The sequence below is a fragment of the Ischnura elegans genome, chromosome 12 (assembly GCF_921293095.1).
Source record: "Ischnura elegans chromosome 12, ioIscEleg1.1, whole genome shotgun sequence".
NCBI lineage: Eukaryota > Metazoa > Arthropoda > Insecta > Odonata > Coenagrionidae > Ischnura > Ischnura elegans.
This window is the reverse complement of record NC_060257.1, coordinates 50,411,476-50,431,078: the sequence shown is the minus strand read 5'-3', so window position 1 is coordinate 50,431,078 and position 19,603 is coordinate 50,411,476. Positions and strand designations below refer to the sequence as shown.

Below are 19,603 nucleotides of genomic sequence, written 5' to 3'. Positions count from 1 at the left end.
ATTTCTAAACTATAGAGTTTTATTTTTTTCTTGGCTGTTGTGAAAAAAGTGGCTATTTTTCGGGTGTTCAACCATTTGCTGCATTTAGTTTGCTATCGTTGTGGAGTATGCCTTAACTACTTCAATAATTTAAGGGGGAGATTGCCTTAATATCTACAACAGGCACTGTGGCACAAGTAATGGTGATGTAGCTGTCTCAATATGGGTGTTTGCTTGCATCTTTTAATCAGCAACATAATAATATCAGTACCATGGAGTGTAATATAAAGAAAGGCATAAGACATAATGTCAAAATGACTTACTCATAGTGTTTCCTAAATCTCTTTTATAACCCAACGTAAGTGAGTGCTTACCTCCACAATGTTACATTTCTTCCTGCATTTAAATCGCTTAAGTTTTTTACATTTCATGCTATAAATTGTCATGGCTTTACTGCTTTTCGAGACATTAGTCTGAAAGGTAGGTAGGTGAAAGAAAAACTATTCTATAATTATGAAAATATTGGGATCAGTGGCATTACTAGGAAATGTTGGGGGAGCAAAGGGGAGGCCAGGCAATGGGGGACCAGAGAAAAGTTTTGAAAAATGACATGCCTGGAAATACATTTTACAATGTTTTGGCACTTAAATTTTGGGTTTCACTCGTAATTCCACCGGAAGTCATCACAACAGGGAAAACATTAGTATACTATTATTTTTATTTAATTTCTCAGAGGCTTTTGGGGGGGGGGGATCTATTGTGGAATAGCCAGGAATTTTGTTCAAGGGGGATCCAAAACTGGTGGGGGGGGGGGAGAAATTTTTGAAAGGCAGGGTACTAAGTAGAGGGTTTAAAGTAATTTTAACACTATTCACTAGAAAAAAGTTTATTTTTCAAATAAATCTTTTGTACATTCATTATTTTTCAATATGTACTTTGTTATATTTTTTGAAGCATTTATAATTTTGGGGGGGTCTGGACCCCCTGGGCCTCCCCCTGGCTACATCACTGGGGATCTATCCTCCTTACTTACGCCACTGGTTCGGATATATAGTTTCATCAGTATATATTGTTAAACTCGATTGTTTCAGGCTTTACTTTGAGAAAATCCATTGTAAACTATATATAGTTATGGTACTTCTTCACACGATTTATTCAAGACGACCGGTTTCGTTGCAGAGGCGACATCATTAGGTACAGAAATTGTTATTTTTACAGTTATTTTGTTGTTGTTTATCTGGTTGCTATTGCGCGTTGGTAGGGGAGGGTTGCGAAACACCTATGGAAGAGTGACCACAGGAGCGATTTTGTTCCGGAAATTCTCCACCTTGAGACGCAGGGATGTACTGCTTGGAGGAGTTGGAGATTAGGAAGCACATCAAGAGTGGAATTTTAGCAAATGAAAATATTTTTTTCAACTATTCCCCCTTCTTGGAAAAATCCCCTGAAGCTGAGTATGTAACGATCCAACCCCAACGCAACCCTCCCCTACCAACGCGCAATAGTAACCAGATAAACAACAACAAAGTAACTGTAAAAATAACGATTTCTGTACCTGATGATGTCGCCTCTGCGACGAAACCGGTCGTCTTGAATAAATTGTGAGAAAAAGTACCATAACTATTTATTGTTTAGTGTATATTGTGTTCCTTTTGGGAGGAAATGTGCCTTTTCATCAGGGTTTTCAGTTCCTTTCTTGATGTCTCTTTCTGTGCAGTGATGGCCAAGAATCCAACTCACGTCCTGGATCAGTTGGGTCTGGTGCAGGGCTTGGCGCCATTGGGGGTGGAAGCATTGGTGGTTCCGTGGAGAGAGGCTCAGGTGATGAAGCCTCCGGCGGTGCCGAGGGGGGCTCTGACAACATTTCTCACCACCACCAACAGTCCCTGCATTCGAATCTGGCCAGCAACATGGCCGCGCCCCGTCACATCAACCTGACCCAACAGCCTGGGCTAGAGGTTGCCCGTGCGCCCAATACCAACAACAACAACAATAATAATAACAACAACAACAGCAACAATAATAACAATCGGCAGGCTCCACCACCTCCGCAACAGCAGCCACCTCCCCCACCCCCACCTCCGCTGCTTCTGTCAGCTGTTGCTCCCGATGAGTGCCTTGTCTGCTCTGATGCAAAGCGCGATACCATCTTCAGGCCATGTAGCCATGTTGCGTGCTGCAATGCCTGTGCGCACAGAGTCAAAAAGTGCCTTGTTTGCCGTGAAAATGTGAGCGGGCGTTCTAAGGTAAGTTTATGTGATGTTTTTTTTGTAACTTCTTCAAATCTAAACCAATAAATTTTATGATTTTATATGCATCAACAGTATATAATAAAATTAAACTAAAAATAATAGATGAAAAAAATCAGAACACAATGAAGGGACACTTACAATTTTGCTAGACATTTCAGTCGCAGTAGGATATTTTGATATACTTTTTTGCCTCTCAGTGTGTCAGTCAGTTAATAATTTATTATTAATAGTAAGAAGGTACAGACTTTCCAATAAAATTTTAATATTAATAAAAGTACCTACCTAATCTTATTCCATTGATGAATTTAATTTTCCATGGATAAAAATATTAATAAAAACAATCTTATTCCATTAATGAATTTAATTCCATTGATCAAAAAAGCAAATGTTTTAGTGAGTCATGTGCATATATAAAACAATCCACATTGAGCCAACTTAGGATATATTCTGTTTGGAGCTAACTAGATCTTCTAAGTGCTTTCAAAATACTTCATAATTGGAAGCAGAAGATTGTAAATTATGGCACAGCAAAGTATACATCACTCGAAAGGATTGATGACACAGTTTTTATTTTTAAATCAATGAAACTTTTCAATGTGACCTATATATTTACATTTTACATTTATGTAGTACCTTTACATTTATGAAGTAATGGTACATGTTGTTGCTCCAGATTTTTCTTTGTAAATGCCCATGATAATTGCGTCTGTAATTTGTGTTAATTAGATTTATGTATTAAAATAAACGTTTCAAGGTCCTACTGTTAACAGAAAGGAAGCATTTTTTTCTTGAATTTTTGAGAGAGCTATTCCCTCTTCCCCCCTCTGGGCTAATATGACCTATTTATAATTGCAGATTGAAGAATGTGTGGTTTGCTCTGATAAGAAAGCATCGGTAATGTTCATGCCATGTGGGCATATGTGTGCTTGCGAGGCTTGTGCTGCCCTCATGAAGAAATGTGTTCAATGCCGAGCCCAGATTGACAGAATGCTGCCTTTCTCGGTCTGCTGTGGAGGAAGCGGTGAGTGGGAATATTTTTTGTTATATTTTTCCAGTGCTATTTTTATGGTATTCTCTTTCCGTTTTTATCGTATGATTCTTCTGGCATGGTTTTATTTATTTTTTGGCTCAGTTATTAATGGTTATCTAATAACAATTACATACATTAATGTGATATTTTTTCATGTAAGGCTTAATAGTTTTAGATGCTGACCCCTCTCTTTTATCGTATTGTTTGTAATTAGGTACTTATTTTAGTGGTGCTTTTTATTATTTTAAGTGATTTTAAATTGATTTCGTATATTTCCGCATTTATTTTCCATGCTTCAATGGGGTGAATTCCAATTTTGCTTATTTAAATGCCATCACCTAAATCCCTTGATTGTGATTGGTATTTGGAAGTTTTTAGTGGGAGGGGGAGCACAAATCAGAGGAAATTGTTTTGGAAGGGTCAGCTGCTTCCTAAATATACAGGATGGAGATACATTATGTCACCAAATTTTAATCCTGGATATCTGATACCATTAGGAACCAAAATTACAAATGATGTTTAAGTCAAAAACGTATAGTTTTTAAGCTACAAAGCAAAGCACTCTGATTAGCTGCGAGTTTGCCCTTTGCCTAATGCTGTGGGCAACTCATTGCCTCGAATGCTTTGCCTTCATTTGCGCTTGCCTTTGTACAGCAGTGGCGCAGCGAGGGGGGGGAATTTGGGGGATAAACCCCCCCCTCCCCAGAGCTCAGAGAAATATTCAAGTTTAATCCATTTTATTTTATTGGATTAGGATTACTTAGGAACACTTATAGAATAGTGTTAGGATTAATCTGATATCCCTCAGAAAGCCATAAAACATAAAACTCGCCATTTTGAACCATTAATCTTCAAATTTTTCTGGAGGAGGGCCCCCGCAAATCCCGCTGACCCTGTCGGGTATGCAATACCCTCACACCCCTAAGTATTAGTTGTGCTTAAAACCCCCCCAGCCTTAATTCTTAGCTGCGCCCCTGTTGTACAGAGTATCCAGTAAAAGGGCAAACTTGCGGTCAATCAGAGTGCTTGGCTCAAAGTTTCTGTAGTTTAAAAGTGGTGCTTTTATCCAAATCCAAACAGTGTTAGCAATTTTGGTCCCTACTTGCATCATTTATTCAGGGTTAAAATTCTGTGACGTAATTTTTCTTCTCCCTGTATAATTGTATTCTCCATGCTGGGAATTGGCGCTGCAAGGGGGGTTTTGGAGGATAAACCCCTCCCCCCCCCCAGAGCTCAGAGAAATTTTTAAATTTGATCCATTTTACTTAATTGGATTGATATTACTTATAGAATAGTGTAAGGATTAATAAAATATCCCTCAGGAAGCCGTCAAACTCACCATTTTGAACCATTTATCTTAAAAGTTTGCAATTTACTAATCTCACACATACCGCTTATCCTGGTGGGTATTCCATACCCCCACACACCCCGGTATTAGTTGCACCGAAATCCCCCCCCCCAGCCTTAATTCCTAGCTGTGCCCCTTATGCTGGGAGCTACCACTAGTCACTTTATCATTATGCTATATTTTCCACAAATAAGTTTGTTATGTAATAGTGCTGCTCTCCCTGCGAATGATGCTCAGGAACTGCTCCTGGCTGTGAATGTGAGTGCATTTCTGGAAATTCTAGTACCCCATTCAGTGCAATGTGTCAGCTTTCTATGATGCAAACGGAGCCATCCTCAATATGGGATCACGATCAGAGGATCAACTGGGGATCCAAACTGAGCAAGCTGGGGGTAGATACGAGACAGGGGCGTTGCCAGGAATTTTGTTCAGGGGGGGTCCAAATCCAAGGGGAAAATTTAAAAAAAAATACTGTGCTAAGTAATGGGTTTTAAACTAATTTTAACACTTTTCATAATCAAAAACACTTCATTTGTTAAAAAAAACTGTGATCCCTGAATTAGCTAATGAGCTGTATCACCTATCTGCCTTGGCATCTCCATCCCCTGTGGGCTTTAGTTTTTTGTGACCTGGCTCAAAATGCCAGTAACCGTGGTTCAAATTCCAACCATGGCAGATGATTATCCTTCGTGGAATTTTTACACCTTAATACAGTACTTGTACGCACCCAGTATAGGCTAGTCTTTGTTTTTGAGTAATGAGTAAATTTAACTTTTTGCTTGCTATGTATTTTCATGTATGCCAGAAGGATGGCATTATCAACTACTGTGTAACGAGGCATGGAATTTTTAAGATAACTTTATCCTCATGCTTTATGAGGGATTGTTGTGATGTTACTTCTGTATCACTTAAAATTTTAAGGAATGCATCATTTTTAATATGATTTGCCTTAGTTTCTATGTATAGGTACATGTTTTAAAATATGTCATTCATATATATGTACATCCATACACAAATTGTATTTTAATCATCGAGGTTGATCTGATGTAATCATCTATGTACTTTGATTTGATGTAATGGTATATAAGTTTCACTTTTAGGTCTCATTTACTGTATCCGGTAGCATCTTTTGATTTGATTGGCTATTTTTACTTTCATCTCATTTTAGTTGCTCAATTCCTTGTTGATGGAAACATTATAAATTATTTTTTGTAATATTATTGGTGAACTGTCTTCCTACCTCTGTTTGAATCTTTACTTAGGAGTTGATTGCCGAGTTTTAAGTTGGCTTTCGTACTGTTGCTTATTTAGTTTCTTGCTTTGCACTTGTTAAATCGCTGGTTCTCTATTCCTGCATCTAATTAATTTTTATGATGGTTGCACTTGGAATTACTCTTCAGCACAAAATGACTACACATATTTTTAATTTTTTTTTTCAAGTGCTTCATTCCAGGAGCTTATAACTTCTGATTAGTTTAAGCTTCATGTTCTGAGTGCATTATTTGATATGTATGTTGTTATTGTGGCATTAATTATGTTCCTTTTAATTTTGTGACTGTTTTCTGCTATTACAGTAAGAGTAACTTTTGTGGGTATCATCTTTGTTAGCATGATAATTGTTAAACTAAGTTAAACTCTTCCTTTCCTTTAAAGTTATGAAATATTTAAGTTGATTGTGTACTTGTTTCTGTCCTTTTGATGCATATTTATTTGCATATTTTATCAGATACAATATGGCAATTATTATGCCTTTTTTCTCCAACATTGGAAGTACCTATGGACTTCAAACTTCTGTGAGCTAATCATTGATTGGAAATATGCTGGTTTTAGATTTATCATTAGCTGTAACATCCTGATTAATTGTTTATAAATTTATATGTATGCATTCAACCAGCTGCTCCTTTTTTAGAATCTTAAATTGAAACATGTAATTGTCCAGTTTCATTATTGTTCAAGTATGAGAAACAGCAGACTCTGCCGTGTGTAGCCCTCTGATGATCATTGAGATCAAAGGATAAGGTGTCACAGTCATTGAGAGTGAAGTGTTATTATAAAATGTGAGGTATAGGTGATCCAATGATTTGAGTTTCATTCTTACCATGCAGGCACAATTTCTGAAGTTAGCGGAGAAAGTGAAGAGGAGCTAGCGTGTTCCATTTGTAAGTATAAGTCAGGAGGGTAATTGTAGTAGTGGTTTCATTCATGTGTCTAGCAAACTTAATTGTGTGTTTTTGGGCATACATTTTTAGAGTTTGAATACCTTATTTCAGACTAAGTATAGTGTTATGTTCATATGATTGTATGAATTACGTTGCTAGTGTGTAAATAATGTTTTTTGTGCTGATTTCAGGGAATATGGTCATTGAATTTAACTACCTATTTTCATCTTTCTTGTTCTTCTCCCATTTCAAGCTTTATTACTTAAGTTAATGATCTCTATTTAAATTATGATCTTGAGTAATGGTGCATGTTATTCATGGATGGTTTTTATGTTTGTTCCCTATTCCTTGCATTTCAATGTTTTACTATAATGGTTCCACAAGATTGATTTCTTTTTACACTGTAGTTTTATTTATCAAAAGGCAGGGAAGGAATGAAGTGTTAAGTTCAGTTAAGTTGAGGTTGATTTATAGAAAGAATTACCAATAAATTGTAATTCAGCCCTTAACGAAAAATTAACTTCACTGCTTTTGGGTGCTTAAAGAAAAAAAAATAACACTTAGTGGGCACCGTCTGCCATTCTTCTACCCAACTAACAGTAAGCTGCCACACACATGGTACCCAATGAAATAGAGTAGAGTTGTTTTGTATTTCCCGTTCATTTTTTCTACGGGTGAGCTGGCGTGGCTAAAGCAAGCAGAGGTGAGGGCAGGGAAAGTTTCCCGGCGTGTGACTTTCCCTTTCTCAATCAGCAATCAGCGGGCGTGGCCTCAGTCAATCGCTCTCAGACCTCCATCAACTAAAAATCGTGAACAGGGTAGTTTCCTTCATTAAATAAAACTAAATCCATTGATTGCGATTCCTTACCTACCATTAAAGTATTCATAATATACAAATTATTTGGTTTTAGAAATCCCAGTTTAGACGAATTGCAACGGTCAATTTTAACCTCATTTGAAAAAGGCCAGATTGGCGTCCATGCGATTCCACTCCACGTGACGTCACAGGGACCTAGTTTCTACACAAGAGGATAGGAGTTTTACATCATCTGAGATTACCAATGCATGCATGAGTCACAGAGCTCAGGGAAACATCTCTTAATAATCACTTATTAAAATTGTCTAAGGTCGGAAAGTTTCCTTCGTTTGATAAGGTAGTAATAATCCATATTTAAGCCAAGCGCTACCTGCTAGCAGCCTGCGTCGTATCAGCGCTCAAGCCTCGCCCCAAGGTCACCTCACAGGGTGGCGGCGGGAACCAGAAATACGTCACATGGACTTTTTCCCATCATTCCTACTTAGCCGTCGAGTTTTCACACGCTTGAAAATTTTCACTTTTCGTTTAATCGCGAAAAATAGATATCGTCATTTAAAAATCTAAAAGCGTGAAATACGTACTCCAGGAGTAATAATCTTTCGATTTAGGCAATAAAAAAATAATAGTAAACCGCCCTATTTGCTTGTGGAGCAGCGTTGCCAAACCGCACGTGTTCTCCTTATATATCTTTCACCAACGGTGCCTCATTCAGCATGGAAGCTGACAGAGATCAGGACCCAATGAGGGTTACAATCCTCTGAGGGTTACAACACACCGGGTCCGGGACCCAGTAATGCAACTGATACGCCAGCGCTCCCGGGGATGGGTGTGGGAAGGGAAGAAAAAGGAAAGAGGCGCCACCGCGATAGGAGTCCGACGACGCCTCTGGGATAGGGATAGGGAAGGAAGGGAGAGAAGGGAAAACCCTCGCTGCTTTATCTAATGTTTCTACAGAGAGGAAAGATTTTCCTGTGAGGAAGAAAAAATCCTATGATTTTCTGTAGATATTGTCAGTTTCCGTGGAAAATAACTGTGACCACCCATGATTCACACGTTTTCAGTGACAAAGTAGGGTGGCTATGTAAATTTGGCAACGTTATGTTCGCTCCTCCTCTCTCTGTCAGAACTACCCTTACCCCATTAGCATAGGTGGTTTTAGGAGGGGGGCGCACGGGGGCACGTGCCCCCCCAGACAAGATTAAGAAGAAATAGATCTAAAAAAATAGACAAGATTTTCAATTCGGTTATCATTACGTTCGTTTTATTTTTTGTACTACAGAGCCCCAATCGTTTAATTTAATATCTATAAGTTTCATATCAAAACAAAGAGAATATTTTCTGCAGTAACAGTTGTATTTTGTTTCTTATCTCAAATATGAGAAGACCTGTTAGCCCCTGGTGCTCCCCCCAGAAAAAAAATCCTGGATCCACCCCTGCCCATTAGCAAAGCCTTCTGAGAGTGTCCGGGCTATCTGGAAAGCTCACCGGCAAACATAACGTTATAAGATTATAGCCACATTAATATTTTTTCCAAAGCTAAAATTTCAATGCCAAAATATGTCCACGTCATTTTTTATCCCGAGATGAAAATAAGTGGTTCACAAACCATTCCAGAAGATTGGCACCAAGTTCAGTACCTGTTGCCAAAGAGTTCAAAGACTAAGAATCATTCATGAACTGTATTTTGGCCTGTTAAAGTGTAATTGAACCATTCAAATAAGCTGTTCATTAGGTGTTTCCCAGCTCTTCGTGTGGTGTTTTCCAGATGTTCGTGAAGCATTCTCTAACTGAGCCATTAGTGTTAACCAGGTGTTTCAAAGCTTTTGCCTAAGTGTTCATGAAATGTCAGGGCTAGGAATAATTGACAATGTATTTTGGCTCCATTGAAGAGTTGCAAACCAGTCAAATAAAGCTAACCATCTGAAAGATATAACAACTGTTTTCAGTAACTTAGCTCCTTTTGTAATGTTCAACTGGGTTCGGTAGCTGAACCAAGCAAATACTGTATTTTACTTGGAGGGGGATTATTGTACATTCAATAACTGTGGAGCTGTGCCAGGCTTTTGAATTTAGTAATCCATTCAGGAAGTGTTCATGGCCGGTTGTGCAGAAGCCGTTTACAATGTGTTCCGTTTGCAGGCCGTTCATGGGTAGTAGGTTGGAGTGTGGACAGTTCCCCCACATTTCATGAACGGGCAAGGAAAGTTTGTCAAGCGTTTCCACAGTGTGTGCGAAGCCAAAGAACAGTTTAGTGGAAAGTTCTTTTTCACCAGGGTCTTCTGTGATTCAAGGTTATAGGTAATGAAAAACACAAATTAGAAGCTCAAGAAAAATAGAGAAAAATTTGCTGTTGCTTGGGAGTAACCGTGGGTTAGTAAGGTTAAGGTCAATAAACAAGATATTGATAAATTGCATGCAGAAAAATGAGTTTGATGAATATTTTGTAAATTTATTGTCAAATAATAACTTTCAAGAATGTGACTCCAGAAGCTGCAGCTGGAGGTCTTTAAAATTATGCCATTAGTTGTTGTTACAATAATCATCTCATTGACTGTGATCATAAGAGATTGATTGAAATGATAAATCTTCCTTTGGTCAATTTATTGCCATTTTTTGTACAAACTGGCCTTAAAAATTTAAATTAAGTTGTAATTATTATATGGGGTAAAGTTTCCATTCAACCTTTTCTCAAATCAAGATAACATGGATGCAGTGAAGTGGATTGAGTTTTATGGTGTTTTTTGTCATTATGATTTTAGTCTTTTGTCTATAATATTGAAAGTTAATATTTAATTATACATTTCAGCAACATTCATCAAATTCATTTTTCTGCGTGTAATTCATTAATCTCTTGTTTCTTGCCCTCAACCAAGGCTTAGAGTCAAACATATAGATTGTATCAGGTCTTAGTAAGCCACCAATTTTGCTAGTATTCGTCTACAAGTAATGGAGATGTTAGCAAATGCTCTTTAATTGTTGCCCATATATCACCCATGAACTTATGAAGAAGGAGATTACTGAATCTACCCTTGCATATTTTTTCACAACCAAAAAATAAAATTTTGAATAGCAGTTATGGATGAAATAGGTGACACATTACATCAATGCAGATTCACTTTGTGTTTAGAATTTTGGAATAAATGAAGGTTGTAATTTTCTGAGTACATTGTTGTGTCAGCTGAGAAGATAATAATTTTGGCAAAGTAGAAAAGCCTCAAATCTTGTGTGGTCTCATCGCATGCCCAATTTTGATTTACGTGTAAATTGGGTTGCATAACAGGTAGGATATGTAGTATTCATTCATGACATCGCCAGAATTGTCTGAGAATGGTACATTTTGCTCAAATATTTCATTCTTGAAAATAAATGTTCATGCAAGAATAAATGATAATGATAAAGAGGAAAATTATGGTACTCAGGGACTCAAATTACTTGTAGACCTAGGTAAATCAATGAAATCAGCAAAGTAATCTGTGATCGTGGGCACAATGATTACAAAAAAAGTATACAAATTACAAATGAAATTTATATTTTGTAAAAAAAAATAATCATTATGAGTAAAAATTACTGCAAAATTAATTATTACAAGTAATCTGATTAGTTCTACTTGATTACTTACAAACACTGATAATAATGTTTTATTGTTCAAAATTTTTAAGAAGATTCACAGACCTTGCAGGGAAAAAATGAAATTTTACATAAATATATGTACAAGAAATATTACAAACAATCTCAGTTTACAGGCTGCATATAAGAATACAATATCATAGGTGTAATGCATAGAAAATTCGCCCACAGAAGACAAATAATGAAAGGCTAGCCATGAGTGAGTGAGACTCATGAATTTAGCGAAGCTAGTCATTTTGGCTGAGATGGTTAGATGGTTAAATATCTGCACTCCATCACCACAAAAATGCAGTGGAATGTTTTTCCCTATTCAAGATGAGATATTATCTACCGAATGAGATCTTCCCCTTTTTTGAAAGAACATACCACCAAGTCCAATTACAAAATGGTCTAATTTATGCATGTTAAAGATAAGTTTTCTTATTGTTGTGCTATGGCTTTATCCTTTTGAACAGGATGTTTCTTGACTGTGGAGTCTTAACCCAGCATTCTTGTAGTGGACTTGAATGGAATGGATTTAGCCTCCATGCGTGCTTAGTTTTTAATTTTGAAATACAAATGTCTTAGATTAGCCTATGTAATTCTTAGACCTATCACCTTTTTATCTTCTAGCTGCTCCAGTTTCAGAGGCAAAGAGTAATCTTGGGGCTTGCCAGCAGCCCCAGTTGATGAACAATGGGAGCCGCGACACATTTAATTCTGATATCCAGAAATTACAGCAACAGCTGCAGGATATTAAGGAGCAAGTAAGTGTTCAATGTTTTATTCCCTCTCCAAGAATATGCCTCCCAGTAAAGGAGCAACAGTAACCAGTTTATAGTGCAAAGAAAGCATTTTTTTTATTCATAAAGATAACAACATAATGGTTGCTTAGTGACTCGGTTATTTTGCAAATTGATATTATATATTAGGAACATTTTTCTACTTGGTGCAGTTTTTTTTAGCCCTGTTAAATCTAATGAGTGCTCTCTCAACAACTTCTTGTTACAAACAGCTTCACTAGCTCAAATAAACCGTATTTCTCCATGAGCGCCCATGTTAAATTATCCTAATTTTACCATCAAAAAAAGGCACTTAGGAACACACTGTGGGAAGTAATGAACTACCGCTCCTGAAAAGTTTTCCTTCATCGGCCTATGTACCACATGGAGAATAAGCCTTTTTAAGTTGCCGAATTGTATTCAGGTATTAAAATATGATATCTATGAAATCAACTTGAGCTCAAGTTGCTGCATTGCCGAGACAGCGAGGGATGCACAATTGTGTCTTTGAAAGACTGTAATTAAAGGGATAGGAAAACCTATTTGTTTTTCATGGCTGTTATCAAAAAATGTTCCAGGCTGAATGTAGTTAACTCTTTTGCACCGAAGCTTCGTGGAGGGAAATTCTTCCATCTTATGAGTCCCTTGAAAATTCTTTGCATTACCGTATACGAAGCTCTTGCATCAACTGTAGGTAGAGGTTTGCCCCTGTAACAATCCTGGGACCCAGCTCAGCGGGATGCAGATCCCTTTACTCGGCTGCTGTCCGAGACCCTAGCAGGGTTAAAAGATTCCTATACAGTGCAAGTCTACGGTCAGCTGAATGAAATTGCTGTATTTTATAAAAACAGATATTTGTTGTTTCCATCAATTTTTTAAGTATATAAAATGATTTCCCTTTATTCTTCTGAGCATGAAGAAATTCTAAACAAAGTTCTAATGTTCATATTGACCAATATTTATTTGTATGGATATGTATTTCTATTTCATATCAAGGGGGTCTATTGTTCCCACGGCGGTCACTTTCCTTCACCCCACAATGCATATAAACAGCTTTTGTTTGTTTGCACCGGAAAATTGATGCTGCATATGTCCAGCTTTCATTCTTTTGGGAAGAAATTCCTCACCGCTTATGTGTGGCATTCAATGCAAAAGATTAAGAGCAATATTGCCTGTAAATGTTCCTATGTTATAAAATTTGTATTGTAAACTAATAGCGCATATAGTAAAATAATTGATGACGGTGTGTGAATGGAAGTAAAAATTGGAAAAATTTAAAATCATAAAAGTGTTTGCAAAATCAGTTAAGATTAAATGCCAAATCCATCGTAAGACATACCCATCGTAAAGTAGGTTGTACCCTCTACCAATATTATTTTAAGTCCAAGTTGTAAAGAAGCCTTGGTATCTTTGCAAAGTTTCTTGTGTAGTCTGAGATTTTATGTTGTGTCTATTGACTTAGGAGGCATGCCTTGCTGAAAGATCCCCATCTATTCTAATTACGCTTTAGGAGCACTTAATATGTAAATGATTCATATCCTCATTTATTTTTGAATTGTGAGAATTAAAATGATGGTTAGACATACCCATCGTAAAGTAGGGGTCTATTGTACTGTGCTAATTATTTGAAACTACTCATTTGGTCTAACTTTATTTTTCTCTTTTCAGACCATGTGCCCAGTTTGCCTGGATCGCCTGAAAAATATGATTTTCCTCTGTGGCCATGGAACCTGCCAGATGTGTGGAGATCGCATGTCTGAGTGCCCTATTTGCCGTAAATCTGTTGAAAAGCGCATTCTTCTGTATTAGATTTTTCACAGTGTGTGGAGTTTGAAACACAGAAGTATTAATGGTTTGTTAACATTGATATACATCGTTTTTGCTGTAGTAATATACATCTTTTCATAGTTTTTGAGAATTAAAGAAGTCAAATTTGTAACAGCATTTACATATGGTATGATGAGCAGCCGATGAATTGTCTTTTATCAAATGGTATTAGAACGACGTAGGACAAATTAGGTATGGAAGTAGGATTGTGCAATTACCATCTTCTATTATTTTAACATGCTTAAATCATTAAATGTAGTTCATCCGTAGCAAAGCTAAAATTGTGATCTTGACAAATGTAATTCATTTATTTATCCTGTATTACAGTCTATAATCATTTTTAGGTGATACATATATGGTAATTACAATTCATTCAGCTACATATGTGCTTCCATTCCTGTGTGGGGGAGAATTGCTGTTGCAGCAATTTCAGCATTTTGCTAGCCACTGATCTACACAAGATGTGTCTGTATCAGCTTTTGATAAAAACTCATTTAATCTGTATTGTTTGAAGAGTGAGAAGTTTGTATGTGACTAATTTTCTATCTTGCATTTTACTGTGAGAAATGGAATAACTGTTGTGGCTGATTTTTGACTAAAGGTGCATGACTTTGCTTGTTATTGTCTCGTTGATAAAGTTTTGCCTTAATGAGTTTTAGGGATGTGATGTAGTGTCAATGAGTGAATTTATGGCCGTTGGACTTCACATTAGTAACGATGGATATGAATAGATTTTTTTGTGTGGTTTTTCCTGAAAAATGTTGCATAACTTCAAATTGACTTAATTTAGGAATGTATTTTTTATGTTTTTATTGATTTAAAATTTGGCTTGCAAAATGTTTATTTTTAGGTTGTACTCTCTACCAATATTATTTTAAGTCTAAGTTGTAAAGAAGCCTTGGTATCTTTGCAAAGTTTCTTGTGTAGTCTGAGATTTTTTGTTGTGCCTATTGACTTAGGAGGCATGCCTTGCTGAAAGATCCCCATCTATTCTAATTATGCTTTAGGAGCACTTAATATGTGAATGATTCATATCCTCATTTATTTTTGAATTGTGAGAATTATAATGATGGTTATGTTATTGGCAACATATTTTTTCAATTGAATGTAGGAAACTATTTTTAATCCATGAATGCTTGAATTGCATCAATGTGTAGGAAAAAAAAACATTAAAGTGAAGAATTTTTTTACTCGTCATTGCAGATGACTTGACTCCTTGTCTGTCTATTAGGTACATTGTATTGCTTTATAATTCTTGCGACTGATCGCTATTTAGAAAATTATCCACAATATGGTATATATAGAGTTTATTAGCCAACAACTCTGTATTAGAAAGGACATAAAAATCAAAAGAAACGTTAAAGTTTTACCATATGTTCTGAATATTAATAATGGACACGTGCTTACTCAGGATTATTTAAAGATTAATGGTGTTTAGATATCTATTTTAATTGGAAAATCAGTCTGACAATAATTATTGCTTGAAATTAGAAAGGAAAATTTTTTTTATTTAAGAGTTTTGATATAGAGTACCAGTGATTTGAAGTTACTGTTAACCTTTCTATTCAGTGACTCCAACAAAATTAGCTGATGTTTTTTCTGCTACAATCCTTTCTCCTGAAATGACTCACTCTCCCATTCTCAACCGCCTCTATTCCATTTTTGTTTTTAGTTTCTGACTCAGAAGATAAGTCTGTATGGAAAATTTAACATGTACTACTGGTACTTAGTGAAATGATTTCTTGCATGATTCAAAACTTGGGACTTGATAGCTAATATTCTTTGAAATGTTTTTGTAGTTTGTTGCATGTAACATGAGCCATCCTCATTTTAATATTGAATGTATTCAAAATTAATTAATGTGCCTATAGTGAAAAATAGACTATGTATTAGGTTCTTTGCTTTGGCATCATTAGGTTCATATGAGATTGATTTCTCAGAGCAGGAATGTTCAGTAATGAAAAAATACATGGTAATCACTTCAATATAAATACGTATTAGGAATTACCGTTATTACCGGTATTACACTGTGGTAACACTTATGTCATGGTAATTAATTTTTTTAAGGTAAATAGAATCATCAAGTGCTAAGATTTCAGAATTTAGAACTGAAAGACGGTGAAAACTTTTGAGGTAGAGTGTAGTTGGTAGGAATTCTTATCCATAGTTAAAATTATTGAAAGGCTTATCTGCTGTAGGCTAATATAGGAAAGAAAAGATTGCTTATCGTTTAGATTAAACCCTTGGGTGAATAATAATTATCTTGAAGTCTGGCACAAATTAAAAACTAGTACCTGTGAAAATAAACTTGTTAATAACATTGTTATATCTGGTGTGACATTTGAATGAGGAAATGAAAAATGGGTAGTGAGGTATGCCCATCCTTTTTTGTGGTTGAGAGTCAACGGGGATAAAAAAATATAAGAATCAAAATGAAAGTTGTTATTGAGGTATTCTAAATTTTTTTTATGTTAAATGTATGTACTGCCTACAAAGTCATGGTATCAAAACCTTGGAATGTGAGCAAACAAGATAAGAAATAGTATCATCTTTGCGCCAATAATTACTAGAATTGTCCTATCTCTGAGTATGTTTTAATTTGTATTGATCCCGATTAAAAAAATAAGTTTTTGGTACATACTTATCATCTTCATCAAGATTAAAATATGCCTGAACAATATCCTTGAGATTTGCCTGCAATGTGAAGTTACTTGTATCATCCATCTTTTCTCAATAAAAATGTCCTACCATTTTAAAAATTTGTATGGAATATTTATTGAAATTATAAGATTTATCTTAGTTAACCTTATGCTATTCTAGTGGAAAGGTGTTTACCTTTAGTTATTCACACATCACCTTGGCCTACAACCTTGTTGGGGTGGAAAGGCTACTATGTTAAATGACACCTAGACCAGCTCTGTTAGGTGACCCTACCAAGAGTAATTATCAATCACTCTTAGTAGGGTCACTCATGGCAGATAGGTCGAAGGCTGGGAGCAAGATGAAAGGTTTTCCATGTGGTGGTGCCATATAAGAAATACTGTTGGAATGGATGTAGGAAACCCTACAAAATATGAACTCTCTTCTCTTAAGGGCGTTTTACACGGTACACGGAATTGCACAATCTGACGCACGCACGAAGGCGCAATCAAAATTGCGTCGTGTAAAATGGTGAATTGCTAGAACACATGCGAGAATGCGTGGATGCGAGACGGCATAATAGCCCCTGGTCTAATTTCGTTCATGCATACGTGCAATTCCACGCCATTTTAGAAATTAAAGCAGCTCTAACCTGCGCAATTCCGTGGCCCGTGTAAAACGGCCTTTAGAACATGGAGCACAATCAACTGAACCTCGGATTTTCTTCGGGGACCCAATCCTTTGGTGCCAAACATCAGGTGGACCCAACGAGCATTTTCCTATGCAGAACACCTAATGTTTGGGTATAGTTGGCACAGATTTTTCAATGCAAATGACTGTACGTCAGCTATAGCTCAGGGGAAGGGAAGTGACTGCTGAGGTAGCAATGGTCAGATACATCAGGCCCTGCCTGACACCCAGTTTAGTGAGACCTTAGGGCCACTCCTTGGCAATTAAGCCCTACCCTTCCACTCATTTATGATCCTCCTTGCTGCAGGAATCTGTTATGAAAGGGTTATATTGTCAATCATTTTTGCAAAGAAACATTTTGCTGCATACTCCAATTTTTTTTATACTTTGAAATGAATTATTCATTTTGTTCTGTGAGTAAGCAACTTTTTAAAGAAATTTTAGTCTTATGTACTTGTAATGGATTTTCTGGATATGGATTCTCAGTACCATTAGTTCACTTACTTTGTTATTATCAAGGCCAGAAATATGCTTAAAATTCCACAATGCTTAAAAGAATGTTAATGTTAGTTAGTTTCTTATAGAAGAGTAAGTTATTGAAAATTGAAAGCAATTTTTGGTTAAAAAACACTTGAAAGGCAATAAATTGACCGTGGACTCGTGCTAAGATACGGTTACAAGGTCTAGTCCAGTGACCGGGGTAATGGCCAGGTTGAGTCGCATCCCAAATCGGAAGGACTTCAATACTAGGGCAACTCCTCCCCAAAAAAAGAGCTTCATGTGGGGAGGTTTAAAATAATAGTATGCTTCTCATAGCACGGTATATGTTTTATTCTAGTAGGGGCTGGCAGGAAAGTGTTAAGAGTAGTTGTCGTGGGTTGGAGTAAGGCCAGCGATGTCCTTGAGGTCATAATCATGTGAAACCCCTGCGGAGAATTATAAGTAGCATTCAACAAAGAAGAAAAGAAGAACAAAAAGATGGAGAAGATGGAGGCACCAATATATTTAGGTATGCACAATGTTGGGAAAGTGACGAGGGTGGGTATGCTATAAAATATCAAAACTAGGAATGATCCGTTGGAACTGTATGAGGCGAATTGTGCTAGGGTAGTGGTGACCTCTGGAGTGATAGGTACAGGGTATATAGTGGTGGGAAAAAATGTTAACAATTGGTAACTATGGTATTAATTAGAAACTGAGTTAGAGAGTTGTCGACATTGAACAAATAAGTGAAGGGAAACTGGTAATGGACATTGAAGCTTGTACCTTCCGATATTTGTGTGAATCAGATGTGTATGTCAACTGGCAACCATACATTGGAGGAAGTAGATGAACAGCTCATAGAAACATTTAGGGAAATCCTGGGTGGGAAAAATAAAGTAGTGATTGGAGACAGGAATTCTTATATAGCAGAATACAGGGATGGTAACAGAGCAGAGTACTTTGTATTGGAGAGAAATGACCTAGGAGAGGAGGCAGTAGAATTTTGCTGGAGGAGCAAATTATTTTCAGTGAGGTTAAAATATTATTATGGCTGGAAGTTGGAAAAGTTCGAGGGGCAAAGGAAGGTATCAGAGATATTGTTATGATAAGGCAGAGTTTTATGAATACAAAGTATGTAAAACTTGTGCAGCTTCCCTGTGATGAGGATTCAGACCGCAGCCTAGTCCTAGGTAAATGAAGTGGATGGTTCAAAATACTTGAGGAGGGTGATAATGTAGAACTTAAGAGGCCAAAAATGAGGGAAATGTCAGGAACTAGAAGAGAAGAATATGCCAGAGGTTGGGGATATATAGACGGCAGAGGAAGGATGGGAGAGGGTTAAGGGAGGGAGGGAAAAGTTGGGGGGCTAGAGGAATATGGAAAAACGAGGACTTACAGCAAGTGAAAATGATGAGTGGGGAAACAAAAAAAAAACATCAAAGCAGGAAACCACGAAGGCAAAATGATCGGCTAGGTGGAAAAGGCAGGGTGAGACAATATACAATTTTCAGAAGGACAAAGAGTTAGGAACATTGTATGCCAGGGCCATGTCATTACCTGGTGGCAAAATAGGATAAGCCATGTCCAAAGTAGAAACTAAGAATGAAAGGATGTTAACGTAGAAAAAGAGATCTGTTATTAGTGAAAGGGGTGTGTGGAGAATCTGTATGACTGCGGAATCAGGCTATATAGGTAAAACGTAGAAGAGGCAAGTTTGGTTCTCCAAGTTATTTGAAAATCATGAATAAAAAACGTCAGTCTTTTCCGTACATATTATAGACTTCAGTAATTCTGGCCTCTTAGGGAAATAAAGGTTTGAAGGCGGGTGTCTTTATTGGGACTGAGAAAAACTTAAATTTTAACTATGAAGCTTTCTTTAAGAATGGATAATTGCTTCCTATTGTTAATATTGAATACTGCGCATTCATTTACGATTTTCACAAGTTCTCTCGTGGTGCCGTGGAACTATGGCATTCAAATGGCGCGCTCA

General features: G+C 36.7%; 1 protein-coding gene across 1 annotated transcript in view; it reads left to right on the top strand.

The window, feature by feature from the left end:
- LOC124169034 (E3 ubiquitin-protein ligase mind-bomb-like) overlaps positions 1 to 16,559 on the top strand; it is a 38,228-nt gene extending 21,669 nt beyond the window's left edge. The window contains exons 5-9 of the mRNA XM_046547497.1: positions 1,697 to 2,225; positions 3,087 to 3,252; positions 6,715 to 6,768; positions 11,825 to 11,958; positions 13,642 to 16,559. Coding sequence (XP_046403453.1) covers positions 1,697 to 2,225; positions 3,087 to 3,252; positions 6,715 to 6,768; positions 11,825 to 11,958; positions 13,642 to 13,782 — 1,024 coding nt within the window. The 3' untranslated portion in view covers positions 13,783 to 16,559. The remainder of the gene's footprint in view (positions 1 to 1,696; positions 2,226 to 3,086; positions 3,253 to 6,714; positions 6,769 to 11,824; positions 11,959 to 13,641) is intronic.
- The last annotated feature ends 3,044 nt before the right edge of the window (positions 16,560 to 19,603 follow it).